This window comes from Amblyomma americanum, chromosome 5 (genome assembly GCF_052857255.1).
Source record: "Amblyomma americanum isolate KBUSLIRL-KWMA chromosome 5, ASM5285725v1, whole genome shotgun sequence".
NCBI classification, from domain to species: Eukaryota; Metazoa; Arthropoda; class Arachnida; order Ixodida; family Ixodidae; genus Amblyomma; species Amblyomma americanum.
The window spans coordinates 173,239,653-173,265,751 of record NC_135501.1 but is presented as its reverse complement, the minus strand read 5'-3'; the positions used below and the strand labels follow the sequence as shown (position 1 = coordinate 173,265,751).

Below are 26,099 nucleotides of genomic sequence, written 5' to 3'. Positions count from 1 at the left end.
AAATCTACCACATGGCTTGTGTAGACTGCCCTAGCCTTGAGACGGAGTGCGCTGTAGAGGACCAAGCTTACTCCTTTTTTACTCCTATATAGGCTGATTAAGAAATTAGCTTCGAGTTTTTTCTTCCCCGGTAGTTTGCCGCCGCTTATGGGCGAAGTTAAGAGGGCATCATGCAACACCCTACAGGTCACTCGCTGTCCATCTATCCATGAGTGGATTTCCCGCCATCTTTCGGGATGCTTCTACCGCTTACGTAAGCGTGTTTACTTTTCGATTAATTTTCCTTCCCATAGCTCCCAGCGCTGTGAATCGTTTTCGTTACCCAAGGCCAAAGTACGCGGAAATTCGTCCTCGTCGACCGCTGTCGTAAGCACTTGTTTAACATGTTTTTATTGGCTACAGTAATGAACACATCATGCTAGCTTCGGAGATGCATCAGCAAGAAGGACAAAAATAAATCCTCCAAGCTCTTAACCCACCGCAGTGGCATAGTGGCTACGGCGTTCGGCTGCTTACATTAAAAGGTCGCTGGATCGCATCCCTGACACGGCGATGGCTGGATATAGATGGTGGCGAATGCGAAAGCGCCTGCGCGATGCCGGTGCACGCTGAGAAACTTAAGGTAGTCGATATTAATCCGGCGTACAACAACACAGCGTCTGTCATAGATCGTGTTCAGCCTTGGGACATTAGACCTCCGCACCATACCATACCGCTCCCATTCCACGTAGACCCCCACACCACACTATAGACCATACCATTCCACGTAGACCGCCATGCCATACCACACCATAGACCATACCATTCCACGTAGACCCCCACACCATACTACTGTCTTTGCGCTATGAGTAAGTATGTGTTGCTATGCTAGGTTTGATTGGACGCTGGGCCGCCGTACGCCAGGTTAATCAGTGGATTCGGAGCACAGTCATGTAACAGTTCGACATCGAACCTCCCCGCCTCCCCCTTTTTTGTAGCGATAGCTACATTACGGGATCATTTCGAGCCTTCGGCTTGGCGGCGCTGCCACCCTGTGGCTGCGTTGCCACCCCGTGGCTGCGCCACTACTCTTTCACGTGGTGCGGAGCAACTGCCGGCGGCATGGCGCCGTGGTTGATCATGTGGTTCGACACCTGACCAGCGACGTGGTGCGGATCAGCTGCTGCTGCCGGCGGCGCGGTGCGCAGGGGAAACGGAGCTGCTACAGAGGATGAAGATGAAGACAGAATGCCCAGCGAAATGGAGCGGCGGAAGGCTGACTGTGCAGTTCAAGTGAGCAAGTTCCACTCGGCCTGCTGCAGCTATCGCGTCACTCCAGGTTTAACAAGAGATAAACCATCGCCAATTTTTACTGCAGGCTTTAGTACGAAGTACAGGATGACTCATTTCGAGCTCCATTTTTGTTCCCAAGTATTCTTTTTGCTGGGCTTGGTTGTGCTTGAATCTGTTATGTTGCCATTCAGGGCAACATAGATAACATCCGTGACACACAGGACTGTGCGCTACTGACAGGGGATTTATTTCAAAGGCACACAGATTATACAGTCACAACGCTTATCAGATGTAGGAAATTTCCGAACGCTGTGGAGAGCCCTACAAGTGATAACACGAGCATGTTTGACAAACACATAAGAGAACTGATGAATGCGAACTATGGAGCTTTAAAAGGTACTGAAAAGTAATACAACACGCGGCGTAAGAAGACAAAGAAGCATGTTCGATTGGATGAGGTCATGAAGGCTTAAATCAGATGCTTGAAAAGGTGATTAACAGCACAAATCCTTCAGAGATGGCGGCCTGCATCGAAGCGTTCAGGCATAGTAGATAGCGGGCCACGTACACATGGTCATTAGCTTAGAGAAAGCGGTTGACACAAAAGTCCCATTTCTCACTTGTCTCCTTACAGTCACGCTCCGCAAGATGACGTCACTTTTTTCACTTTTCTAGATTCTGGTGGTGCGTGAGCATCTCTAATATATGTTTTCGAGGCACAGTGCTTACTTTGTGCGAGCTATGGAATGAAAAAATTTACACGCATGCACGTTGGCAATTCAACGCGGCTTGTCCGACGTAAAAAAGGGTCCGAAGAGGTAATATTGGTCAATGAACAGCTTAAAGTGCAGCACATGGTGTCATAAGTTGGCTGGAAAGCGATATCGAAATAATTAACGGAGAACTCTGACCTCGCTTTCCTTTGATGTCTGAAGGTAAAAAGATATTTACCGTCATGTCACAGTGCCTAAAAGAATAAAGAAACATTCCGAAATCAGTAACAATTCTGTACGTTTACAGTCATCACTTCACAGCTTTCGAAGCGAGCCTAGAAACAGGATAACATCTAAGTCGTTCATCTTAATCAGGAACATGAAAGGACGATCCACAACAAAATGCTTAAAGTGGGCAGCGATTGGACGAGCGGATTGAAAAACCGCGTTCGTTGCCGCCGCCTCAGGCTTTGTGCCTTCCTCGTCGATCTGGACGAGCGCCTTGTGGATCACGTCAGAGACGCTTGGCGCACCAGTCTCGAATGCTCCGGAGAGGTCGGCCTGGCCCGGTGTGAACAAGTCCTTGACGCCGAGGTCCTCGAGTGTCTCCCGCAGAGCCACGCTGTGCTCGATCCTGAACTTGGGAATAAAGAGTTGCACGTTGTCCACCAGTTTCATGCCTTCTAAAAGTTCAGATAGGTTGGCTGGACTCAGGCTTTGCTCCAAGTTGCGAAGTCCCTGTACGTCATCCGGAACGAAGATGACCATGGACATCATCTGACCCCTGTATGGAATTTCAAGGGCAGTGGCGCGCAACTCTTCCGAGTAGCCGACCTTGAAGCTTTTGCGCTGGGACATGATGTCCGCGTGCACGGCTCTATAGTAGTTGAGATGGAACAGCTTTCGCATCGTATGATCCGAGTCGAAAGGCCACTCCCAGAAGCCCCTGAAGCAGAGGGCACTGAGATGAATCAACGCTGGGTTAGCGTCCACACTTCCGGAGGGAAAGATGGCTTGGATCAGTGACGCTGTCTTCTCCGAAACCCAGGCGTTGGCTTCGTGCCGAAGCGACTCGTGGCCGCTTTTGAAGTCGACCGACTGCATGGTGGCCCCGTAAGACTCTTCTAGAAGTGCGCGGTAGCTTCTATGGATGGTAAACTTTTGGTCGCTATAAATTCGGTTGGCGACGTGGAACGTGACTTCGGGGGCGTAGCTCGATAGAATCGTCAGCAGTACGGCGAACTGGTCTTGAATTCGGCACTTGCTCGCCTTGAGGTTTAGTGCGGCGAAGATCTGTTTGGCCGTGACGTTGCAAGCACCACTGGCGAAGGTGGCGAGTGCGCAGGCTATGCTGAACGGCGAACATACGAAGTTTGCGATCTGTGCGTTGCGGTTCTTCAGACGCTGGTACATACTCAAAGAAAACTTGAACAGAGCGTCGCGTTCCGTTTGTGACAGCATGATTGGGCCGATTCTGCAACAGGAAATTTAAGAAGAGTCAGGGCGAACTTTGGTCTAATGTGATTACCAGATCAATCGGAATCTTTTGAACTGATGCAACACTGGAGAAAAAAATGCAATTGAGTGGTGATGTAAACGGTGCTTATCAAGCAAGAAAATTGGTCCAGCAGCTCCTGCTAAAGTGCTGTGCGGTTCTAGACAGGGAACTCTGTTGTACTTAATTGCAGGTTTCTAAGAGGCTAAATGTGTAAGGAAATTCTTATATTTATGCCTTACCTTAAAAAAAGAAATCTCTTTGTCTAATGACGTAAAAAGAATAGTAAGAACGGCTGGAAGAAAGTATGAATTTCAGTAAATGTTTCGGACGATCTAAAGATCTTGGACAGGGCTCCCATACCGTGCTTAAGCGCACATTTGTCTGCGACATCGAAAGATGGAGTTAATATGTCAGAAGCCAACTATCCAGGGCAACATCTGCCTTTCGCATCCCGATTTATCACCGTCAGCATCATAGTCAGCCTAAGTTCAGTGCAGAACAAAGGCCGCTTTCCCTGTCCTTTTAACCCTGTCCAACGGCAGCTGCCGCCACCTTATCCTTGCAATTTGGCTTATATCGTACGTCCACCTAAATATCTGCCGCGCCCGCAACTTTTGCCTTCTATTAAGATTCGTTCCGTTAACCTTAACGGTCACCGCATACCTTCCCTTCAGCTTATGTACCCTGCCCCGTCCGGCCCCTTCTTGATACCAGCTATTCAAACTCTAACTTGAATATTTTTTTGGCAAGCTGTCTGTGCCGTCCTAATTTTGTTTTGTTTTTGTTTGTATTATGTTTAACATTCCGAAGTGACTCAGACTATGAGGGACATCGCAGTGGCGGGCTCCGGATAACTACGAACACCTGGGGTTCTTTAATGTGCACTGACTTCACCACAACACACAGTCGCCTTTTGCGTTGCGCCTGCATCGAAATGCGATCGCCGCGGCCTGAATTGAACCCACGGCTTTCGAATCAGGAGCGGAAAACCAAATCCACTAAGTCACCCCGGCGGCCAGTCTTAATTTCGTGGCTCTTTGTTAGCCTGCATGTTTTTGCCCAAAGCAGCTTTGTACAACCCTAATCAATGGTGGTGCTTCTAGAAGCCGGTTCTGTCCCTGCATAAAACTTTGAAACGCGGTTTGTGACCGCAAAAAGAAGCATCAAGAGATGCCGACACTACTTAGGCTCTGCGTACTGCTACGCCAGTCACGTAAGCGTTCATCTTAGCCCAACTGGGGTCACCCAACCCGTCTTGGAATGCCCTCAGCGCCCACATGGAAACAGTGCGAACAAGGAACTCGCCCAAGCGAATCGAGCAACGCGTATTTCTACGCGTTCGTGAGGGATGCCCAGATTAAGAGAACATGATGGGCGCCGACCAAGGCGCAATGCAGGCGTATACGCCGTGTGCCCTTACCTTCAGTCCAACTGGTTCGTTGCTTCTGTCCGTGCAGTGCGTCCCGCGTGGTTTGTCAAGGAAGGCTGAGAGTGCTCATGAACACTATTCCATCTGGTGTAGCTCTCTTATCTATGGCTGCAAGGCAGTCTTATCTCGGTTCAAGCCAATAGAGGAGGTATTCGCATGACGTCATCCGCAAGGGGCGCTAGCAGTCGGTGCGGCATTCGCCTTGTTCGTTGTGGCGCGCGTGGTCGCCGCAGCCAGCCGCAGCTTTTAACTCGCTTTCGATGTGTGATGATCTGTGATCGTATTTTGCGTCTCGCAGCAGATAATCTGTGGCAGACGGTAACACCGTGTGACTGAGTGGGTACGCCGTGCACTGCGCGTAACAGAAATGTTCGGGCACGTTGAAAAGGTTCCACTTTGTGAAAATGTCGACCGGTAGGAGCCTGGCGTGGTGTGCTACGTAAAATGCTGTTGCCGCGAGTTGAATTATCAGATATCGAGGCCCGCCTTGTGCATGACTTAAGGTTTCCGAAGGGCTAAGGAATCAAAGCATACAAATCTAAAGAGGATGCAACTGCTTGACACGCGGGATAGCTGGAGAGCCGTGTGGATGATGCCAACGACCGAAGTGTCGTTTTTGGAGAGGTGACCAATTAAATTCTGTCTGTTTGTTTAACTAGCTTAACTTGTCATCTTTTTGTGGGGAAAGTGACGTGTTACTACTGACTCTAGCGGAATCGCTGCACATCGCGTTGCTGCGAACCGGACTAGGCTCTGGATCTTGTGCATTCGAAGCAGCGCAATGCTGCTGCAATCCAAACTGGAAAACATTCTCGCTAGGTCTGCGGTTAGTGTTGCAAGCGCATGACAGTATTTGCTCGACAGTTCTGTCGCGTAAACAGGGCAGCTATGACGCGTTGCCTTTCTGCTGAGACACTCGGTGACGCTTCAGCAGTTCGGGGGCTATAGCCGCTGGAAATATGAGTTTCCGTGATACCAGTTTTGGAATTTGGGTAATTAATCATGTGTTGTTTACCCAAGATGCGTCTGGCATGAGCAGCTGACAGTTATAAACTGATATTAACAGTTACAAGTCATGTAGTACATTCTTGCGTGTAGTGCAGCCGGCCAGCCTTGCCACCGAGTTGCGGCAGGCAGGTCGGTTAAATTACGGCACAAAATTCTGCTGCAAACTTTATGCTCAATATGCACTCAACAAAGAAACGTGGATGGTGACACAATTAACGTGCAAAGACGTTACTGATCACTAACAATTCTGGCCGGGTACATCACGGTGTACCGCATATAGCAACCCAATGGGCACTGAAACTCCCTTGGACATCCTGAGGACGTCTGAGGCGTCCTGCGGACGTCCACTGAAGCTCCAGTGCCCATTGGGAACGTGCAAAGATCATACGGATCACTAACAACTCTGGCCGGGTACATCACGGTGTACCGCGACACTGCGCGAGCTGGCGGGCAAAGACCGCCAACATGGCACACTTGCCACACCAACGCTCGCGGCGACTGGTAGCGCGGCGTCAGCCAGTACCACCTATAGATAGATGCAGAAACTACAGTCCTAAAACGCTGGTCGCAACTGGTGCATGAATGCATGCTCGCTGACTGCGCTTGCACCCGCCGCGGTGGCTCAGTCGTTAGGGCGCTCGACTACTGAACCGGAGTTCCTGGGTTTGAACCCGACCGCGGCAGCTGCGTTTTTATGGAGGAAAAACCCTAAGGCGCCCGTGTGCTTTGCGATGTCAGTGCACGTTAAAGATCCCCAGGTGGAGCCCTCCACTACGGCACCTCTTATTCCTTTCTTCTTTCTCTCCCTCCTTTATCCCTTCCCTTACGGTGTGGTATAGGTGTTCAACGATATGTGAGACAGATACTGCGGCATTTGCTTTCCCTAAAAAGAAATTATTATTATTATTATGACTGCGTTTGCAAGTAGTGAATGATTTGCGCTTCTTTGCTGTTGGTCTTCTTACGGCACTCTCCCGTATTGCGTGTTCCTCAATTAAACGCCCGCCGTAGAATGCACCTCTCATCTACACCGGTGAATTGTTCGATGTCTGGTTTCTCCACAGAAATGGCATTATTCGGCAGAATTGTTTCATATCGGATTTGTTCGGGGCACTTGCCTGAATCATTAAGAAAAGTTGGCGGTAGTTTAGCTTTGGTTAAACCTGGAGTCACGCGATAGCTACAGGTGGCCAGGTGGAACTTGGTCACGTGACCGACCACGTGATCAGCCACGGTGCCGCGCCGCCGGCAGCTTCTCCGCACCACGTGACCAACAACGTGACCGCGTGGCGGCGCATCCACAAAGTGGCAGCGCCGCCATGCTGAAGGCTCGAAATGCTACCGTAATTTCGCTATCGCGACATAAGTCGGATATTCGCATCATATGCGGTGACGACTAAAGCGAAACGGGACGCTTTCTCAGCGATTGCACTGGTGGCGCCATCTCGTTTGTCGCCATGGAGGTTCAGCAAAGGAGGTGGAGTAGTTTTTTTTTTTTTCGGGAGGTTTGGCGGTAGTGTACCGCGCAAGTCTTCAAACTGAGAGCAGTTTTGGCCAAACTAAGCTTTTTGTGATCACTGATTAAGCATTCGCTGAATCGTCCTCAAGCCTTCCGCAAAATACCCTGGTCTTTTGCCTAATCTCCACAGTCGATCAACGAGCTGGTGCCACCGGTGCAATCACTGAGGGAGCGGGCTGTTTCGTTTCGTCGTCGCCAGAGACGATGCGAACATGAGACTTGGTACTGTTTACGAAGTCCACGACGCAACAATACTTCGTAAAGTATTTCTGCTTGGACGAGACCGCTTCTGTCATCGCGAAAGCGCAAAAGTGCCGCCTCGCGCAAAGCGCCTACTGGCCTGTCGAACAACGAGCACACAGGAAGGCGAAGTTGGAAAAGCTTTACGGCTCAGCTGGCTTAGCCGACGTGAGATCGCCACTAGGGTAGACGCAGCGCTGGCATCGCACAAAATGCTTTCTTTTTTGTTAAGTATGGAAGAAGTGCGGGTGGTCAGTTCTAAAACTCTGGGATTCATTACTGCGCACAAACATCGGAAGAATGCGTTTTATTTCGCCCAAACCGAAATGCGGCGAGATTCGATTCACGACCTTGTTATCAGCAGCCTAGCACCAAAGCCCCTGGAACACCTCAGAAAGGCAAGAAAACACACACACGCACACGCACACGCACACGCACGCACACACACACACACACACACACACACACACACACACACACACACACACACACACACACACACACACACACACACACACACACACACACACACACACACACACACACACACACACGCACGCACAGCCTCCGCACGCACAGCCTTTTTCTTTGATGTCAGAAGGTACAAAAATATTTGAATTATTGTTGTCATGGCGGCTGCAATAAAAAAATATGGGAGCAGCGCAAAAAATTTTGTTCGCTTACCGTCATTATCGTTCACAGCTTTCCAACCGGCCCTAGAGATAGGATAACATCTAAGTTGTTCGTCTTAATCACGAAATGAAAGGATGGTCCACAGCAAAACGCGCAACCTGGGCAGAGAACGAACCGGCGTATTGGAGAACCGCGTTCGTTGTCGCCGCCTCAGACTTTTGTGCCTTCCTTGTCGACCTGGACGAGCGCCTTGTGGACCACGCCAGATACGCTTGGCGCACTGGTCTCGAGCTTCGGCGTCCTGTGTGAGCCATGGTCGTCGGTCGTGTGTTCCGGTCATCACCGCCAGGCTGTGCCCCAGCCCGCCAGACCAGAACCGACCACGCCGTTAACCCCAGCCCCATCCCCCGCCCCGACCAGAAGACACAACTTGACGAAGCCGCCGCAATTCAAACCTATGACGTCAACGACCCCAGAAGCCGCCAACGTATCCGAACACAGCCCCTGCCCATGCCGTTCGGTGTGTTCGTGGGCCTCGGCCGTCGGCTCAAGGTGACCTAGCTACGGGCTGGTAGCTTTCCGGACCAGTGCTCATCCGATCTTCATCTGTTCATCTCTTTAATCGTGACGGCAAGCCCTGCATCTTCTTCTCTTCTGTGTTCATCCCTCCTGTCACGACCATCGTCACGTCCTGCGTTTCATCTTCACTGCCGTTCTTCTAGTTCGCACGATCAGGACGATCGCTCGGCAGCCCCCGGTTGTGACACGGACTAGAAGACGACAAAGTTGGCAGTGGCGCGGCACGGGGCACTCGGGCTAGGACCACTGCCATTAAATCATTCCATCGCCATCTGTCATGTAGTCCTGTATTCATTGGCTTGCCGTCACGTAATAATATCTTCCAAGGTTTCGAGAATGGGTGGGCCAAATTTTGGGAGTGACTCGAGGTCAAGGTCAAAAACCATGCCTTCATTGTGGACCTTGTAGACATAGTACACCTTATTCAGCTTACAGGAACGCTGCTGCTATGGTAGGCATCACAAGGTTACTTTAAGGTTTCCATCCTGAAAAACACACAAGACACGTGAAATTTATGAGGGCTTGCAGATAGCGAAACATGGCGATGCGTACATATACCTGTTCCTAATCTCTCGTTATCACGTCTAAGCAATTTGATTTTTTGTATGATGTCTAGTACGTCACTGGTCCTGGCTTGATGCATGCGTGGGCGTATTACTGAGGGGTGTTTAAAAATAAACTTTTACGTTGATAGTGCAGCCCTTGTCCTGTGTGGTTCTGTCTTGTGTATGCATCTTATCTGGCTGAAAAAAAATACTGTGGTTTAGCTCTGAGTCAAGCAGGTTCCTTCCTCCCTCCTCTATTTTGTTTTCCTCACCTCCCTATTCAGCCAGACCATGCCGAACATTCCGATTACACAGTGCCTAATTTATTCACATCTATTCACAACTGTGGCGACACCACTCTGCCGTCGGGATGCGGCCTCTCGTCTCCCCATCCACCACCCGTCTCTCCCGTTCTTCCCGGTCCTCCTCTCCAGCTTGCCCTCTCTTGTCCTTGCTTCCCCGCTGCTCCCTTCGGTCGGATCCCTGGGAAAAAATCTTAAGCTGGTTCGGTTCGCGTCGTTACGGAGGTGGCACGTAGACCTTGGTCTTATCGGATTATGCCCCCGTAACTGCTGTCCGGGGAGGGGCGTCTCTCGTCCGTCGCCGCTGAGCGGCAAGTACACACATGGAAACTCAAAGCGCTGACTGTTTCCTGTGCGCGCCGAATCGCCCGCGCGTACACGCACATAACCGCGGCTGCCGTTTCTTCCGGCTACGTTCGGATGCGGTAAGGCCGCGCGCCCGACACCTCCACCGCCACTGTGATGCGTGCCTCCACGGAACGCATCACACTTAACACCACAACCACGCGCGGCTGGTGTCCCGCGATCCTCCCCCGGGCACTACGACACCATCAAAACAAGGGACTAGGGAACAGTGTTACCCCTTTCACCCCGCTCCCCTTGCCAATGGAGCTGGTGCTATAAGCCTCGGCAGTTTGTCAGCGTGTGCGTCGCTATGTCCCTCCCACAATTGCCATCTCGAACGCCACGGTGTGCACTAAACCTCCTGCGGCGGAGGGCGGTCAGTCGGTTCAATGCAATCGCCCTTACTGCTCATCTGCCACGGCGCGTACCTCCTGACGATTAATGCAATTGGCCGTCCCCTATCGTACGGCCTGGGACAGGACGCCATCTGACACCCGTTACAATTTTGACCGCGCGTTCTCTCCATAGACCTTTCTGCGAAGTACAGCTTAGTCCTTCCGCCGCCCTGGTGATTTGCCCACTCAGGCTCATTCCCCAGTCGCGTCGTTTTCATTAGTTGGGACTCCCGCGACGCCATTTGCACATACGGTCGGCCCGCGATCTCGCCTCCACTGTCAAGCAAAACGTCACCTGCTACCGCATCATGAGCGCGGACTCTAGCGCGTTCGCCAGTCTCCCTCGACGTAGCGCCGCCAGTTTGCTCGCGCCTTGACTTTTCGCGCTCTGGAGCTTTTGTATGCCTGTCGTACCCTCTTTCAGCGCCAGCGCTACCAGTCAGCTCTACTGCGGTGACCGTTACAGTCGCAGCTGCGTTTGCGCATTCCTGTTTGTTGCCACTATCCTCCTTCAGTGCAGTCACCACTTCTGACACTGCAGTTGCCCCTTCCCACCGCTCCGGAGGTCTGACATCCTCGATGTCCGCATCTTTCCCGGATGCTAGCGTGCTCGCCGCAGCACAGATATTTCCACTGCCGAGCTTCTCTACATCAGCTTCCTTCAAATCGTCAGAGCGTTCCTCTGACACGTTGACGCCTGCCTCCTGTTTCTCGATCGCGGCCGCCGTGTCAACACTCGAGCTTTCCAGTATCGCTCTCTGGCCTACCTCCTCTCTCACAAATGTGACCTCAGTGCCCTCACTCGAGCCTTCCAGTCTGCGAACTGCCTCTACTGCTCTATGGCCTACCTCGAAATGCTCCGCGATGCCCGCCCCATTCTCCGGACGCATCGCCTCTTGTTTCACGCCTGCCGCAACTTCCCTGATCCGTCTCTCATACCGCAATTTTGCAGTTGCCAATTCTACTTCTGAAATTTTCTCCCCGCAGGGGGGCGTCTGCAACTTGCAGGCGTTGGTGAGTGGCGACACCACGGGTTCCCGAGCATCCGCAGGGACATCACCGCAGGGGATGATGGTGAACAGTGCATCACCATGGACCCGAGCACCCGCGCCTCGCCGTGCGTGGCTTCGCCGTGTCCGGGGAAAAGGGGATCCTGGTGGTTGAGCCGATGCCGAGCGTTTGGGCCTTTAAGACTCCTCGGCGGAGGCAACACACCATTTTGGCCCCAGCTTCCTGTAGACGGCACCTCCGGCCTGACCCAACTGGGGGAAATCGGCAGTCGCCTTTTCCTGTCCTCCTCTACATCTTTTACTTTCCTGTCTTCTTTCTGACTACTGTCCTGTCTCCTCGTCGTTTCTTGGTTTTTTAATTTCTTCATGGCCGGCTAGGGTTAACCTTGTGTGGCGAACTACCCTGGGTTTCGTCATATTTTGTTATAGTTGAGGTGTACAGCTGGCGTGGGCAGGACTTGCGTGCAAGTTGCTGTCCCGTCCCCTTGTTGGGCTCCGTGGTGGGTGGCTGGCACCGTGGCTGAAAAACTAAATTTTTTTTTATGGCTCCCCTCCATTTCCAACCTGATCGCTCTCTAAAAAGAGGGCGGAACGATGATGATTTTTTCAATAAAGAAAAGTGTCATTCCCAAAATTATATGTCATTCAAAGCAAAGCTGAAGAACAACAAGCAAGACTGATTTCCCCATTCTTGGTAGCAAAGTGCCTGACAGATACCTTGGGGTTTGGGTATAAGGTATCAAAAATGGCTAGTGGCGACTTACTGCTCGAAATACGTGACACTGTCCAGCACTCGAAACTTGCAAACATTGTATCGATAGGGGAGATTCCTGTCTCCATCACGTGACACCGATCTTTGAACACAGTCCGAGGCGTCATATCAGAAATTGATTTTGTTCACCCCTCTGAAAAAGAAATGCTTGAATACCTTGCCGACCAAGATGTCATAAATGTTCAGCGGATAAAGATCCGGAAGGATAACAAGGAAATAGATACGAAACACATGATCCTCACTTTCAACACCAGCACACTACCTGAAAGCATTGAAGTCGGGTACCTGGAAATAAATGTAAGACCATATATACCCAACCCACGCAGAAGTTTCAATTGCCAGAGGTTCGGCCACGGCTCACAGAGTTGTCGCGGCCGCAAAACTTGCGCGAAATGCTCCTCGAAGGACCACCAGTGAGATGAATGTGTTGCTGCCCCGTGGTGCAAAAATTGTGAGGGAGACCATGCTGCATACTCCAGGGCTTGTCCGTCCTGGAAAAAAGAAAAAGAAATAATTACTCTGAAAACCACTGAAAACATTTCTTTCGAGGAAGCGAGAAGGCGATACGCCGAAAAAAACCGATCCTCCTTCACTGCGAGAACAACCTTCGCTGATGTGGTGCGTGGGTGCGGCGCATCACATTAGGCTTCGGTACCTGTCCAGGTCGCACGCAGTGGGCCTATGGCAGGGCCATCCGCGCCCCTGGTGGAGTAGCTGATACTACTCCGCCAACCCCAAAGCAGGCTGCGCAGACACCCGGGTCAGCGAGCCTCAAGACCTCTTCCCACAGGTCGAGGTCTAACTCAAAAGTCAGCGTGCATCCTGCACGGTCGTCCAGCGCCTCTGCTGAGGCGATGGACACGACCCAGGGCAGCCCCGTGCCGTCCACATCGGATGGACGGCGGAGGTCTTTGGTTCAATAAAAAAATGTGAGGCTCCCAGTCAAGGGGCCAAATCAAAGTTAATCTAATTTTATCTGCACACACGCACACAACATTAAGATGGCTTTTATAATACACTGGAACTGCAGAGGTCTCGTAAATAACTATAACGACATAAAAGACATTTTAAACACAATTTCTCCTATTGCTTTATGTGTGCAGGAAACCAATCTAGGCCCTCAGCACACAAATGTGCTAAAGAAGTATACTGTCTTCCGCCTTGACCGAGAGGGGGCGAGCAGACTCTCGGGAGGCATAGGAATCATTGTGCAACCTGGCGTGGCAGCTAGCGAGATCAAACTCAAAACCAGGTTCTAAGCCGTAGCAGCCACCGTGGTTGGTTACAAAACCATTACAATTTGTAGCGCATATCTTCAACCACATCTCGAAGTAAGACAGCATGAATTAGAGAGCCTTTTACAACAGTTACCGGAGCCATACTTGATAGTTGGCGATTTTAATGCACATTCTTGTTTCTCGGGCAGTGGGAAAACCGATAGCAGAGGTCAGGTTATTGAGGATTTTATACTATCCAACAATATTTGTTCATTGAACACCGGTAAACCTACTTATTGCTCCCCTAGTTCAGGAAAAATGAGTGTTTTATATTTGTCTTTTAGCTCTCCTTCAGTTTTTAACGATTTTAAATGGGATATCTTAGACAACCCGTACGGAAGCGATCATCTCCCTGTTAAAATCTGCCTGTAATCCCCACCATCAGTCACCCAGACAAAACCACGGTGTTGGAAGCTCAATTTAGCAGACTGGCAGCTGTTTAGAACAGCAGCCACGTTAGAAGATATTACGTTAGAAAATCTTAATGTAAATGAAATAAATGAAAAGTTCACAAATTGCATTCTTTCTGCCGCACGCTTGGCTATCCCCCAATCTTCAGGAATAGTACAACGCACCCATAAAATGTGGTGGACACGAGGTTGCAAAGAAGGAAAAAAACAACAAATAAAAAAAAAGCTTGGGGTATATTTCGCCGATACCCCACACAGGAGAACCTTATAAACTTTAAAAAGGCAAGAGCAAAAGCGCGGTACATACGTCGAAATGCCGAAAAATCATCCTGGCAGCGTTTCATTTCCTCGATAAACAGCCAAGTCTCTTCGAATAAAATGTGGGAGGCAGTACACAAAATGGATGGTCGCTACTCTCCATTCACAGTTCCTCTTCTGACCGCCCCTGGTGCACAGACAAATATAAAAGAGCAAGCAGACATATTAGGCGAACATTTTTCCACTGTATCTAGTTCCTCTAACTATACAGAATCATTTTTAAAATATAAAGACACAGCCGAAAAAGAAAGACTGCCGATAAAGGGCAGTGCTCACGACGCATATAATAGCCCATTTACACTACAAGAAATTAACAGTGCACTTTCTTCGGGTAAACAAACTGCACCAGGACCAGATGAAGTCCATTACGAAATGCTTGCTCACTTGTCCGAACATGCTGTAGACTCGCTTCTGAAATTTTTTAACAAAATATGGTTACCAGGAGAGATTCCAGAGGCATGGAAAAAAGCCATAATTGTACCGTTGTTGAAGCCGGGAAAAGTACCTACCTCCCCTGGAAATTACAGACCTATAGCCCTAACAAGCGTATTTGCCAAATCTTTCGAAAGTCCTTAACATTAGATTAATGTTTATATTACAATCTTGTGATCTTGACATTCATCAATGTGGGTTTAAAAAGGCGTGCTCTACAACCGACCACCTAGTCCGCCTAGAGAACACAGTCCGAGAAGCATTTATACACAAGCAACACTGCCTTGCGGTCTTTTTCGATTTAGAGAAAGCCTATGACACCACATGGAGGTTTGGCATACTGCGGGACCTTGGAGACCTCGGAATCCATGGTAGAATGCTAAAATGCTTGAGTGACTTTTTGACCAACCGTTCACTTCAAGTACGCCTGGTTGCCACTCTTTCTAAAAATTTCATTCAAGAGAACGGCGTGCCTCAGGGGTGCATTTTAAGCACCACGCTTTTTATAGTAAAAATGAATTCCCTAGCAAAAATAATCCCAAAGTCTATCATGTATTCTGTCTACGTCGACTACCTCAAGATTGCTTGCACATCCTCTAGCATTACATCGTGTGAGAGGCAAATACAGATGACAGTAAATAAACTAACATGGGCAGACAGAAACGGTTTCAAGTTTTCCACGCAAAAGTCAGTAGCTGTTCTTTTTTCGCTTAGAAGAGGACTGCACACTGATCCCTCCTTGTATTTAAATGAAGTCCCACTACCAATTAAAGATGAGCACAAATTTCTAGGAATGACTTATGATAAAAAGCTCACATTCCTACCACCCATAAACATACTCAAAAAGAAAGCTTCTAAATCTCTGTATATACTAAAAGTACTGTCACGAAAACATTGGGGTTCCGATAGGACTTGTCTTTTACGGATTCATCGCTCTGTAGTACGTTCTACATTAGATTACGGATGCATAGTTTTTGGATCAGCGAGGCAATCGTACCTTAAACGGCTAGACCCAGTACACAATTTAGGCTTGCGTCTTTCCACCGGCGGATACAGGACGTCACCGATAAACAGTCTTTATGTGGAAGCCAACGAGCCGTCGCTTACAGAGAGAAGAACCATGCTCACTTGCTCGTACGTTTTAAAAATCCGTTCACTACCTAAACATATCTGTCACCAAATAGTCACAAAGTGCCCATCTAGAACACTATTTAACAACAAACCATTAGGTATAAGGCCACTTCTCCTGCGTTTTGAAGATATGTGCAAAAACCTCGGCGTAATGGATGCATTACCTGGCGTTGCTCGAAGACGTGGTGCACTGCCTGCATGGTTCAATTTTCCTGTAATCTGTGACCTCACTCTTGCACATTTCCGTAAAAAGCGAACTCGACAACAACATATATTACAAGAATTCCGTGCTTTTGAAGAAAAATACAGTAGTTTTACAGAATTTTTACTGATGGATTAAAAACATATAGTTGCGTAGGAAGCGCAGAGGTGCGATGAAATTCGGAGCAAATAGTGAGACTACCACAGTGTTCCTCCATCTTCACCGCGGAATGCTACGCAGTGTGGATGACCATAGAAAAAATACTAAGTGAGAACCTCAAAAATGCTGTTATTTACACAGACTCTTTAAGTGTATTTAGAGCTCTCCATTCTAAAAATGCAAGCTCCCCTCTGCTCGGTGACATCATACAAAACATAGTAACTGCCACAGCTCAAGGACAAAATATAAAACTGTGCTGGGTCCCGAGTCATGTGGGAATAAAAGACAATGAGAGAGCAGATGTGTGTGCTGGTAAAGCTCGTGGCAAGAAAATAATGAAAGTAAATATGCCGTTTAATGATTGCATGAAATTAGTAGCAAGGAAACTAAGAAAAAAATGGCAGTCGGCTTGGAACAGTGAGGTCAAAAATAAACTACACTTGGTAATACCAGTTTTAGGTGAATTTAAGTCGTGTGTGCACCAAGAACGTTTCAAGGAAGTGATCTTATGCCGTCTCCGAATAGGCCACACGCACCTTACGCACAACTTCCTACTAACAAAACAAGACAAACCTGTCTGCCAACAATGTGGAGATGAACTCACGGTTAACCACATTTTATTCTCTTGTGTGGAGCTGGAAGAAATAAGAAAAACGTATTTGACTGAATTTTATAATAAATGCATTCCTTTTCATCCCGCACTGCTTTTAGGAGATGATGCAATTGTTAATATATCATGTGTTTTTAGTTTTCTTAACGAAACGGGATTTCTCAAGAGATTCTAAATTTTTACCCACTGGTTTGTTTGAATTTTAGTACACCTCAGCCAATTTCTCAGGCCTGAGAAGAAAGCTGAGGCTTTTATTTTGATTGGTTGGGAGCCTCGATGTTCTTCCGCAGCCAAGGAAGGCTACTGAGGTTACCCGGCCCTCTTTAAAGCTTTTACTTGTAGCCATTTATAAAATTTGTGTATGTGTTCACTGGGTAATTATTAATGTTTGAGGGCCGCTAGAGCAAGGATTATTCTTGCATTTCTATATTATTCAACAAAAGACTTTTCCTATACCTTGTTCTTGGCGCATGATGGCCTCAGTTGCCTATGTGCCATAAAACACAACTTCTGAAATTTTAAATTTTAATTTCAACAACGCCATCTCATCGGCGAAAGACAACACAGGCCCTCCGCTGACGCGTGCTGCCTCTGCGTTCGCAACCAACTCCATCTGCCTACCTCCTACCCGTCTGTTCCCGTCCTCCCCGCTCAGACAACTGTGACTGTGCCCAGGGGAAGGTCCCACAGGACACCAACCTGCTTCACTGTAGGAGACGGCTTGGCCTGCTGGTCCACACCCGAGATAGTCGCTCAGCCCTGGGCCCTTTGTTGCCGTCTCTATGAGTCCCATGGCCGGTCAGCTTCCCTTCGGGAGATCCTGTCGACTGCGCCAGTCAGGCAGGTTCCTTCCTCCCTCCTATATTTTGTTTTCCACTCCTCCCGATTCAGCCAGACCGCACCAAACATTCCGATTACACAGTGCCTAATTTATTTACATCTATTCACAACTGCGGTGACACCACTCTGCCGTCGGGATGCGGCCTCTAGTCTCGGCATGCACTTCCCGTTTCCCAGTCCTTCTTAGTCGTCCTCCTCTCTAGCTTGCTTTCTCTCATCCTTGCTTCCCCGCTGCTCCATTCGGCCGGCTTCCTGGGAAGACATTTTGAGCTGGCTTTCGTCGTTACGGAGGCGGCGCGCAGACCTTGGTCTTATCGGATGATGCCACCGTAACTGCTGTTCGGGGGAAGAGGTCTCTCGCCCGTCGCCGCTGAGCGGCAAGCACACACATAGAAACACAAAGCGCCGGCTGTTTCTTGGGTGCGCCGAATCGCCCGCGCGTACACGCACATAACCGCGGCGGCCATTTCTTCCGGCTACGTTCGGATGCGGTAAGGCCGCGCGCCCGACACACTGGTTAAACCTGGAGTGACGCGATAGCTACAGCTGGCCGAGTGGAACTCGCTCAGTCGAATCCGCCTTTTTCATTTTCCTGTGCTGCCACCTCGCGTACAACGCTGGAAGCTCACTGGTAGGGTACTGCGCGCCCAACCCGGCCGGACTGAGTGCCGCTGCGGAGCACGTTTTGTTGGAATCTATCAACGATGGCGTGTCCTGGGCAGCACCTGGTACCTTGAGGATTTCTAGGGTTGACTGAAGGCTTGGTGCGAAGTCCGAGGCAGGCTGTAGTGCCCACCGAAGAGCAAATTCTTCAGTATCTCCGATCATCCGGCATGCGATGCGAACACCAGCTAGCAAGGGCCGCCGCTTCAGAGATGAAGGCTACATTCGGAACATAATGTTCAATGAAATATCCCAGATCAGTGAGGCTGGCGTTTTCCGCTGTATATGCCTGCCATTAATGAAAGGTGGATACTACATCGTGCACGCCGTAGTACGGAAAACGACTGGAGACAACAGTTTACACAAGCAATCGTTGTGCTCAAGCGCTGCCGAATAGCTACACGAGCTATAAAAGCACAAGCGTACTCGCAACAAAGCAGCTCTGCTAGCATTTCACTGTATTTTCTCACAACACACCGCTGCATGGGTTAAACAAGCATGCGCGTCCATAAAGACGAGCGCGAGAGGCGCACATTAATCCATTCCGGCGATACCACGCAGAGCTCTTCATCATGGATATGATTCGAGCACACGTATAACGCACCTTCTTCTTCTTCTGCCTCTTTATACATGGCACATACCCACACGGGGGGATTGGCCAGGGTGTAGTGGCATAAACAAGGAAATTTCCATAGGAGATTATGACAAAATTTTAACAGCATGCGTGAATGCTCTCGTAGCTTCTTTTTCGTTGCCCGCTCCATCGCGCGTTGAAAGCGGCTCACAGCACTTGCCCATTTGGCCTTCTTGCTTGAGAAAGCAAAAAGCGCCGGAACGAAGTCTGGGTGCCGCGGTGACATTCAAGACCTTCCTGCCCATGAATAAAACACTACGTGATCGACTGCACACGCATTTAAACACAGTACCTCGTCCGTACCTGTCACAAAGTGATTCCCGCACAGTCTTGACGTGCTTGACGGTGCCCAAGGGCGGCACGATCGTAGAGCCGGCGAACTGCTTTTATCCACGCTTCGCGTCGAAGGCTGTCCCGGGAAGCGCTCGGAAAGCGAAAAAATCCGAGTTTACTTCCCTTTACATATTGGGCATTGCTGCCGTATGCTACACATTTCGTAGGTATCGCCAAATGCGTCGCGCTGAACGCCCGACGGTTGCAGCAACGCACCCCGCGTAGGAAGCCGGTTTGTTTACACTTCCACGACCCGTCTGGAGTGGAGCGAGCGACCCTTCCAATATGTTTCGCGACACCGCCGCCAGGGGATGGGCGCATGCGCAGTCGCGTCGTGAAAAAGGCGGATTGCAAAGTCGGTCTTTCGCCGCTGCGTTTCGCTGGGCGTTCCTTTCTTCGTCCCTGGACGTGGATTAACTCTCTCCCCTATCCTCCCCCACTCGGTTTCGTCAGGGCGCCGCCGGCAGCTGCCACAGTGGCCACGACACCGCCACGCTGAAAGCTCGAAATGCTACATTACGCTATAAAAATAATGATAATAATAATTTATTATTATCATTTATCATTTATTATTATCATTTATTAAGCAGCGATGGCGTAAAGGTAGAACATCCGCCTCGCGTGCAAGAGGACCGGGGTTCTAATCCCGGTGCCGCGCAATTCTCCACCGGGTTAAAGAAAAAAATCCGCGTGTCGATGGAATTGCATAACCAGGCCTGGATTGCGGCCTGATCTCGGTAACCAGAAGCGACAACGCACTCTCTCACCAGAGCAGGATTTGGCCACCCTGGTGTAGTACTTGGCCACAACCTTCTATGATCAAACCAATTAATCCTCGGCCCTCAGTCCCCAGCGGCTGCAGAGCAACTGACCACGGCGGCGGTCAGACCTGTGACGCAGCGGAGGGTGCTAAGAATCTCTGGCTCCGGACAGGCCGCCATTGGAATCTGAACCTGGCAACGTTTAACGCTAGAACTTTAGCTAGTGAGGATAGCCTAGCAGAGCTGTTTGAGGAACTAGCGGGAATTAAATGGGATGTGATAGGGCTTAGCGAAGTTAGGAGGACAGGTGAGGCGTATACAGTACTAAAGGACGGACACATACTGTGCTATCGCGGGTTAGAGGATAGACGAGAACTAGGTGTGGGATTACTCATTAATAAGGATATAGCTGGCAACGTAGAGGAGCTCTACAGTATTAACGAGAGGGTAGCAGCTATAGTAATTAGGCTGAATAGGAGGTACAAGTTGGAAGTGGTGCAGGCCTGCGCACCCACATCCGGCCATGATGACCAGACCGTTGAAAGTTTCTATGAGGACGTAGAATCGGCAATGAATAAAAATCGCAGTACACTGTACTGATGGGCGACTTCAATGCGAAGGTGGGCAAGAAGCAGGCTGACGACCACGCGGTAGGTAACTATGGGATAGGCTCTAGAAATTATTATAGCGTAACGTAGGCGCGCGGCGCGCACACCAGCTGCGTGCTCTGACGTCACTCCGCGCATGCGCACAACTGACGTGGTCGCATGCGCACAACTGACGTGGCGGGCGGCGTCTGCTCCGCCGTCGGCGCAGCGGCGAGGCACGCACACCAGCTGCAGGCTATGACGTCACCCCGAGCATGAGCACAGCTGGCGATGCGGCGGTGCCACGGATCAGCACGCAGCCACGCTGACCTCGCGAAGTGGCTGGCGTAGTCTAGCTATCGCTACAAAAATTCAGCATTCCTTTTTTCTTTTATTGCCGGCTTTAGCACAGGGGAAATGCGCTTCATTGTAAGCTCCATTTGTGTTCCCAAGTGAAACTTTTTGCTGGGGTAGTTAGTGCTCCAATCTATTACGTAATAATAAGCGAGACACAAAAGACCAGGCGCTACCGACAACTGCTTTTTTTTCAAAGGCACAAATATTGTACAGGCAGCCAGTCACAATGCTTATCAGTTGCAGAAAACATTAGAATGGTGTAGAGGCCCATAAAAGCGATAAAGGAACACGTTTGACAAACAGATATACGAAAGGCGAACGATGCACGTTTAAAAGATATTGAAAAGTAGTTTAAAATGTGGTGTAAAGCGCCAAAGAAACACGTTCGATTGGATGCGGTAATGAAGGAGGAAATGGAAAAAAGATGCTTTAAAAGGTGATAACAGTATCAATTCTACAAACATTGTTGCGTGCAACAAACATTCGGACTTCTGTAGAGAGCATGCCATGTACACGTGATCATTAACCCAGAAAAAATCTTTCCACAAAAAAATGTTACTTCTCCATTGTCTCCATATAGTCGCGCACCACAAGGTGTCGTTATCTTGTTACTTTCATAGAATTTGGTGGTGCGTGAGCATCTCTCATATGCTCTCGAGCCACAGTGCTTACTTCGTGCGAGCTATGCAGTGAAAAAAGAAAATTGAACGTATGCGCGTTGGCAATTCAGCGCGGCTTGCGCTACGTAAACAAGTGATTCAACGCAGTAATATCATGCAACGAGCAGCTTGGTGTGCAGCACATGGTGTCAGAAGTTAGTAGAAAAAAAATCGAAATAATTAAAGGAGAAGTTTACCGTCCGTTTTATTGTTGTCTGAAGGTAAAAAGATGCAGTCATATTGCTGTGCCTCAAACAATGAAAAAATTTTGTACGTCTACAGTGATCACTTTTCACAGTTTTCGAACCGACCCTAGAAACAGGATAACGTCTAAGTCATTCATCTTAATCAGTAACATGAAAGGGTGGTTCACAAAAAAACACGCAGCAGTTTCAGCGGTCCGAACAGCGGGTTGCAAAACCGAGTTCGTGGCCGCCGCCTCAGGCTCTGTGCCGTCCTCGTGGACCTGGACGAGCGCCTTGTGGACCACGTCAGAGACGCTTGGCGCACCGGTCTCGAATGCTTCGGAGAGGTCGGCCTGGCCCGGCGTGAACAAGTCCTTGACTCCGAGGTCCTCGAGTGTCTCCCGCAGAGCCACGCTGTGCTCGATCCTGAACTTGGGAAGAAAGAGGTGCACGTTGTTCACCATTTCCATGCTTGCTAGAAGCTTAGACAGGTTGGCTGGAGTCAGGCTTTGCTCCAAGTCGCGAAGTCCCTGGACGTCGTCCGGAAGGAGGATGACCATCGACATCATCTGACCCCTGTATGGCATTTCAAGGGCACTGGCGCACAACTCATCGGAGTAGCCCATGTTGAAGCTATTGTACTGGTACATCATGTTCGCTGGCACGACTTTGCTGTCGTTGAGACGGAACATCTGACGCGTCGTTTGGACCGAGTCGAAAGGCCACTCCCAGGAGCCCCTGAAGCAGATGGCACTGAGATGAATCAACGCTGTGTTAGTGTCCACACTTCCGGAGGGAAGGATGGCTGGGATATTCGACCCTGTCTGCTTTGAAACCCAGGCGTTGGCATTTCGCCGAATCGACTCGTGGCCGCATACGAAGGCGACCGACTTTATCCTGGTCCTGTAAGACGCGTCCAGAAGGGCGCGGTAGCTGATATGGATTGGAAACTTTTCATCGCTGTAAATTCGGTTGGCGACGTGGAACGTGACTTCGGGCGCGTAGACTGATAGGACAGTCAACAGATTGGAGAACTGGTCTTGAATTCGGGACTTGCTCGCCTTGAGGTTTAGCGCGGCGAAGATCTGTTTGGCCGTGACGTTGCAAGCACCACTAGCGAAGGTGGCGAGTGCGCAGGCTATGCTGAACGGCGAGCATACGAAGTTTTCTCTCTGCCTGTGGCGGGTCTGCAGATTATTGTAGATATTCAAGGAAAACTTTAATAGAGCATCACGCTGCGTATGTGACAACAGCATGCTTGGGCCGGTTCTGCAACGAAAAGTGAACAGGAAAAATAAGAAGAGTCAGCATGACATTTGCTTTATTGGGATTGCCAGATGACTCTGAAACTTTTTAAACAATGCAACACTGGTAGAAACAGCATAATCGAGCTGCAATCTGAACTCTGCTGACCTGGCAAGAAAACTTGTCCAGGCGCTTCTCCAAAATTATTTCGGTGCTTTTTTTACAGACAGGGAAGACTTTGGATTTAACTCCAAGCTACGAGGCTCGATTTCCAAGCCAATTCTTATATTCCTGCCATGGTGAAAAAAACAAAACTGGGTAACTTTTTTATCTAATCGCGTTTGAAAATTAAGTGTGATCAAGGGCTGGAGGGCAGTATGAATTTGTGCAAACGTTTTATACGATCTAGAAAACGGACCGAGCTCAGGGAAGGTGCTTGACCACACATGTTGACTACGGCATCGGTGGGTGGGATTACATGTAAGAAACCAACTCCAAGGAATATCTCCCATCGACGTGGCGATTCGTGATCGTCAGCATCACAATCAGCCGGAGTGACCCTTCAACCCTGTCCAAAGGCAGCTGCAGAAACGTTATTTTTGCAAGTTGCCTTATCTTGTCCGCCCACCTCACTCTCTTCCGCCCTGCTACTTTTGCCTTTGCTTCTAATCCGCTCCGTTACCGTTAACGGCCAATGCTTACGTTCTCTTCACGTTACGTACCCTGCCCATACCCGCCGCCTCTTGATTTCGGGTGAGAAATATGACTAGCGATTGGTGTCTTATTCTCTTTTAAAGCCAACATATAATTTTATTTTCCGAAGCTTGCCGCGCTGTCCTATATTTATTAAATTCCTGTTTTTACAGCCTTTAACGTTCCGAAGTGAGTCGGGCTGTGAGGGACGTCGTAATGGAGGACTCCGGATAATTTCGACCACCTGGGGTTCTTCAACGTTCACTGACGTCGCACAGCACACGGGCCTCTAGCACTTCCTTTCAGGCGAAATGAGACCGGTGCGTCCCGGATAGAATGCGCCTCTTTCACGTCAGCAGCCGAGCGCCATACCCATTGAGCCACCCCGGCGGCCCGTCCTAAGTTTAATTTTATGACCTTTCCTTAGCCTCCATGTTTTTGCCCAAAACAGCTTACTGCACCCTAATAAACGCTGGGGCCTCTAGAAGCTGGTTCTGTCTCTGCGTAAAACTTTGAAACGCGGTTTGGGACCGTAAAAAGAAGCATCAAGGGATGCTGACACTAGTCAGGCGCTGCTTGCAGCTACGTCCGTAACTCATGCGCGTTCGTCTTATGTTAACTGGTGCCGCCCAAACCGTCTGGGAACGCCTCCAGCGCCCACATGGAAACAGTGCGAAGAAATAACTCGCCGAAGCAAATAGAGCAACGCGTATTTCTGCGCGTTCGTGAGGGATGCTCAGATTTAGAGAACAGCAAGGACGCCGACCAAGGCTGAATGCAGGCGTACGCCGTGTGCGCTTACCTTCAGTCCAACTGGTCCGTTGCTTCTTCTGTCCGTGCAGTGCGGCCTGCGATGTCTGTCAAGGATGGTCAGGGCGTCCGCATGAGCGATGTTCCAGCTGGTTGAGCTATCTTCACTATGGCTGCTCGGTTGTTTTGTTTCAACGAATACAAAATTCACAGATACTACGGTCCAACAACGCTGAGCGGAAATGGGGCACACAAGTATGCACACTGACTGAGCATGCGATTTGTGAAGGGTTATCGCTTCTCTGCCGGTGGTCTTCCCTACTGCAGTTCCCATAGAAGCATTTCTTGCTCTTGCTGCATTTTATCGCCAGACCTATCAGATGCTGGCGCACAATCTTTTGTCCTGCGCGAGCGCGAAAATGAGATATAGTTGTGAGAACGGCTCAGGGCACAATTAAAAGCCGACTTTTATGTTGCTCGTGGGACACAATAGTTTAGTGCTTTGTTTCTGAGTGCCTGATCGAGGAAGCTGCTCGAAATCGCTGATTACCGATACTTTCTCACGTCTTTTTTTCTTTTCTAAGGAGGCAGCACAGCACGCGGATTATAATTTATCCATAGAAGTGTGTCCGGCGCTGGTTACGTTACGTTGCAGTTTCTTAATTTTTTCAGTGGGTTGAAAGCGGAAAAGAATCAGGCTGGGTTCCGCCAACCGTAGTCGGCAGCCTGCCGGCTGCGGCTGTCGGCAGGGAATGGACGAATAATCTTGACGAACACGCATCGAAAAGATTGAATGTTTTTTCTCTGCCGCAGCGTCTTTACAATTAGTACCAATTTATTTGAATATCGCATCTGCATTCTACAGCATTGCCGTAGAGAACGATCAGTGGAATGAAAGGCGCTAGAATCAGGAGTTGTGTGCCGGCCCCTTACGTACTACCGCACACAGGTAGACCAGCGCTTGGAAACTGTTTTCTTTAATGAGCCCAATGAGAAGTGATCGTGCAAGCATGCGGTACATACTAGATGTTTTTCAGCTTATCTCAAAACATATCCGCCTTGACACTGCGCAGAAAACATTGAAGACTACGTGCACGCACCGCGCTTCACACGTTGAAGTTGACGACATGCTTGCATACGTGCGCCTGCTTGAGCACGTACTAAAAAAATAGAGAAAACAGTCACCTAGCAATTTTAGAGCGCCCGCAGCCTGAACAAAGTAGCAGATTTTGACCGCTGAGGCAAGTGCGAAGCCGCTTCATCGTGCGCCTAGCAAGTACAACAAGGAGCAGTGCCGTTGAGAGCTTGCGGCTCTGAACTTGCTGCGTATAACGACCACGCTGAGCCTGAATGCACTCAAAGTCAGGTGAGATTCAGCGCTCGTGTTTGTGTCTAGCCCTGCTCTCCCTCGTCTGTATCGCGCTGTTTTAGTTATGAGGGCACGGATATGCTTTCAGGACTGCATTTTCTCGTATCTCAACGGTGATTGCGCCCTGTTGGCGGAATGACATTCCTCGAGAAGGCGCATAAATACGGCACCAACTGCAGTTCTACTAATCAGCACATGGCGGCGCCACCTACGCTTCGTTTTTA

General features: G+C 49.6%; 1 protein-coding gene across 1 annotated transcript; it reads right to left on the bottom strand.

Moving 5' to 3' along the window:
* Positions 1-1,064: 1,064 nt before the first annotated feature.
* LOC144134360 (uncharacterized) lies at positions 1,065-24,801 on the bottom strand. The gene is made up of 4 exons (XM_077667285.1): positions 24,559-24,801; positions 21,945-23,087; positions 2,462-3,459; positions 1,065-1,201 (listed from the first exon to the last, which is right to left on the bottom strand). The coding sequence occupies exons 2-4, from the start codon at positions 23,072-23,074 to the stop codon at positions 1,065-1,067; spliced, it is 2,265 nt and encodes a 754-aa protein (XP_077523411.1). The 5' UTR covers positions 23,075-23,087; positions 24,559-24,801.
* Between the last annotated feature and the right edge of the window lie 1,298 nt (positions 24,802-26,099).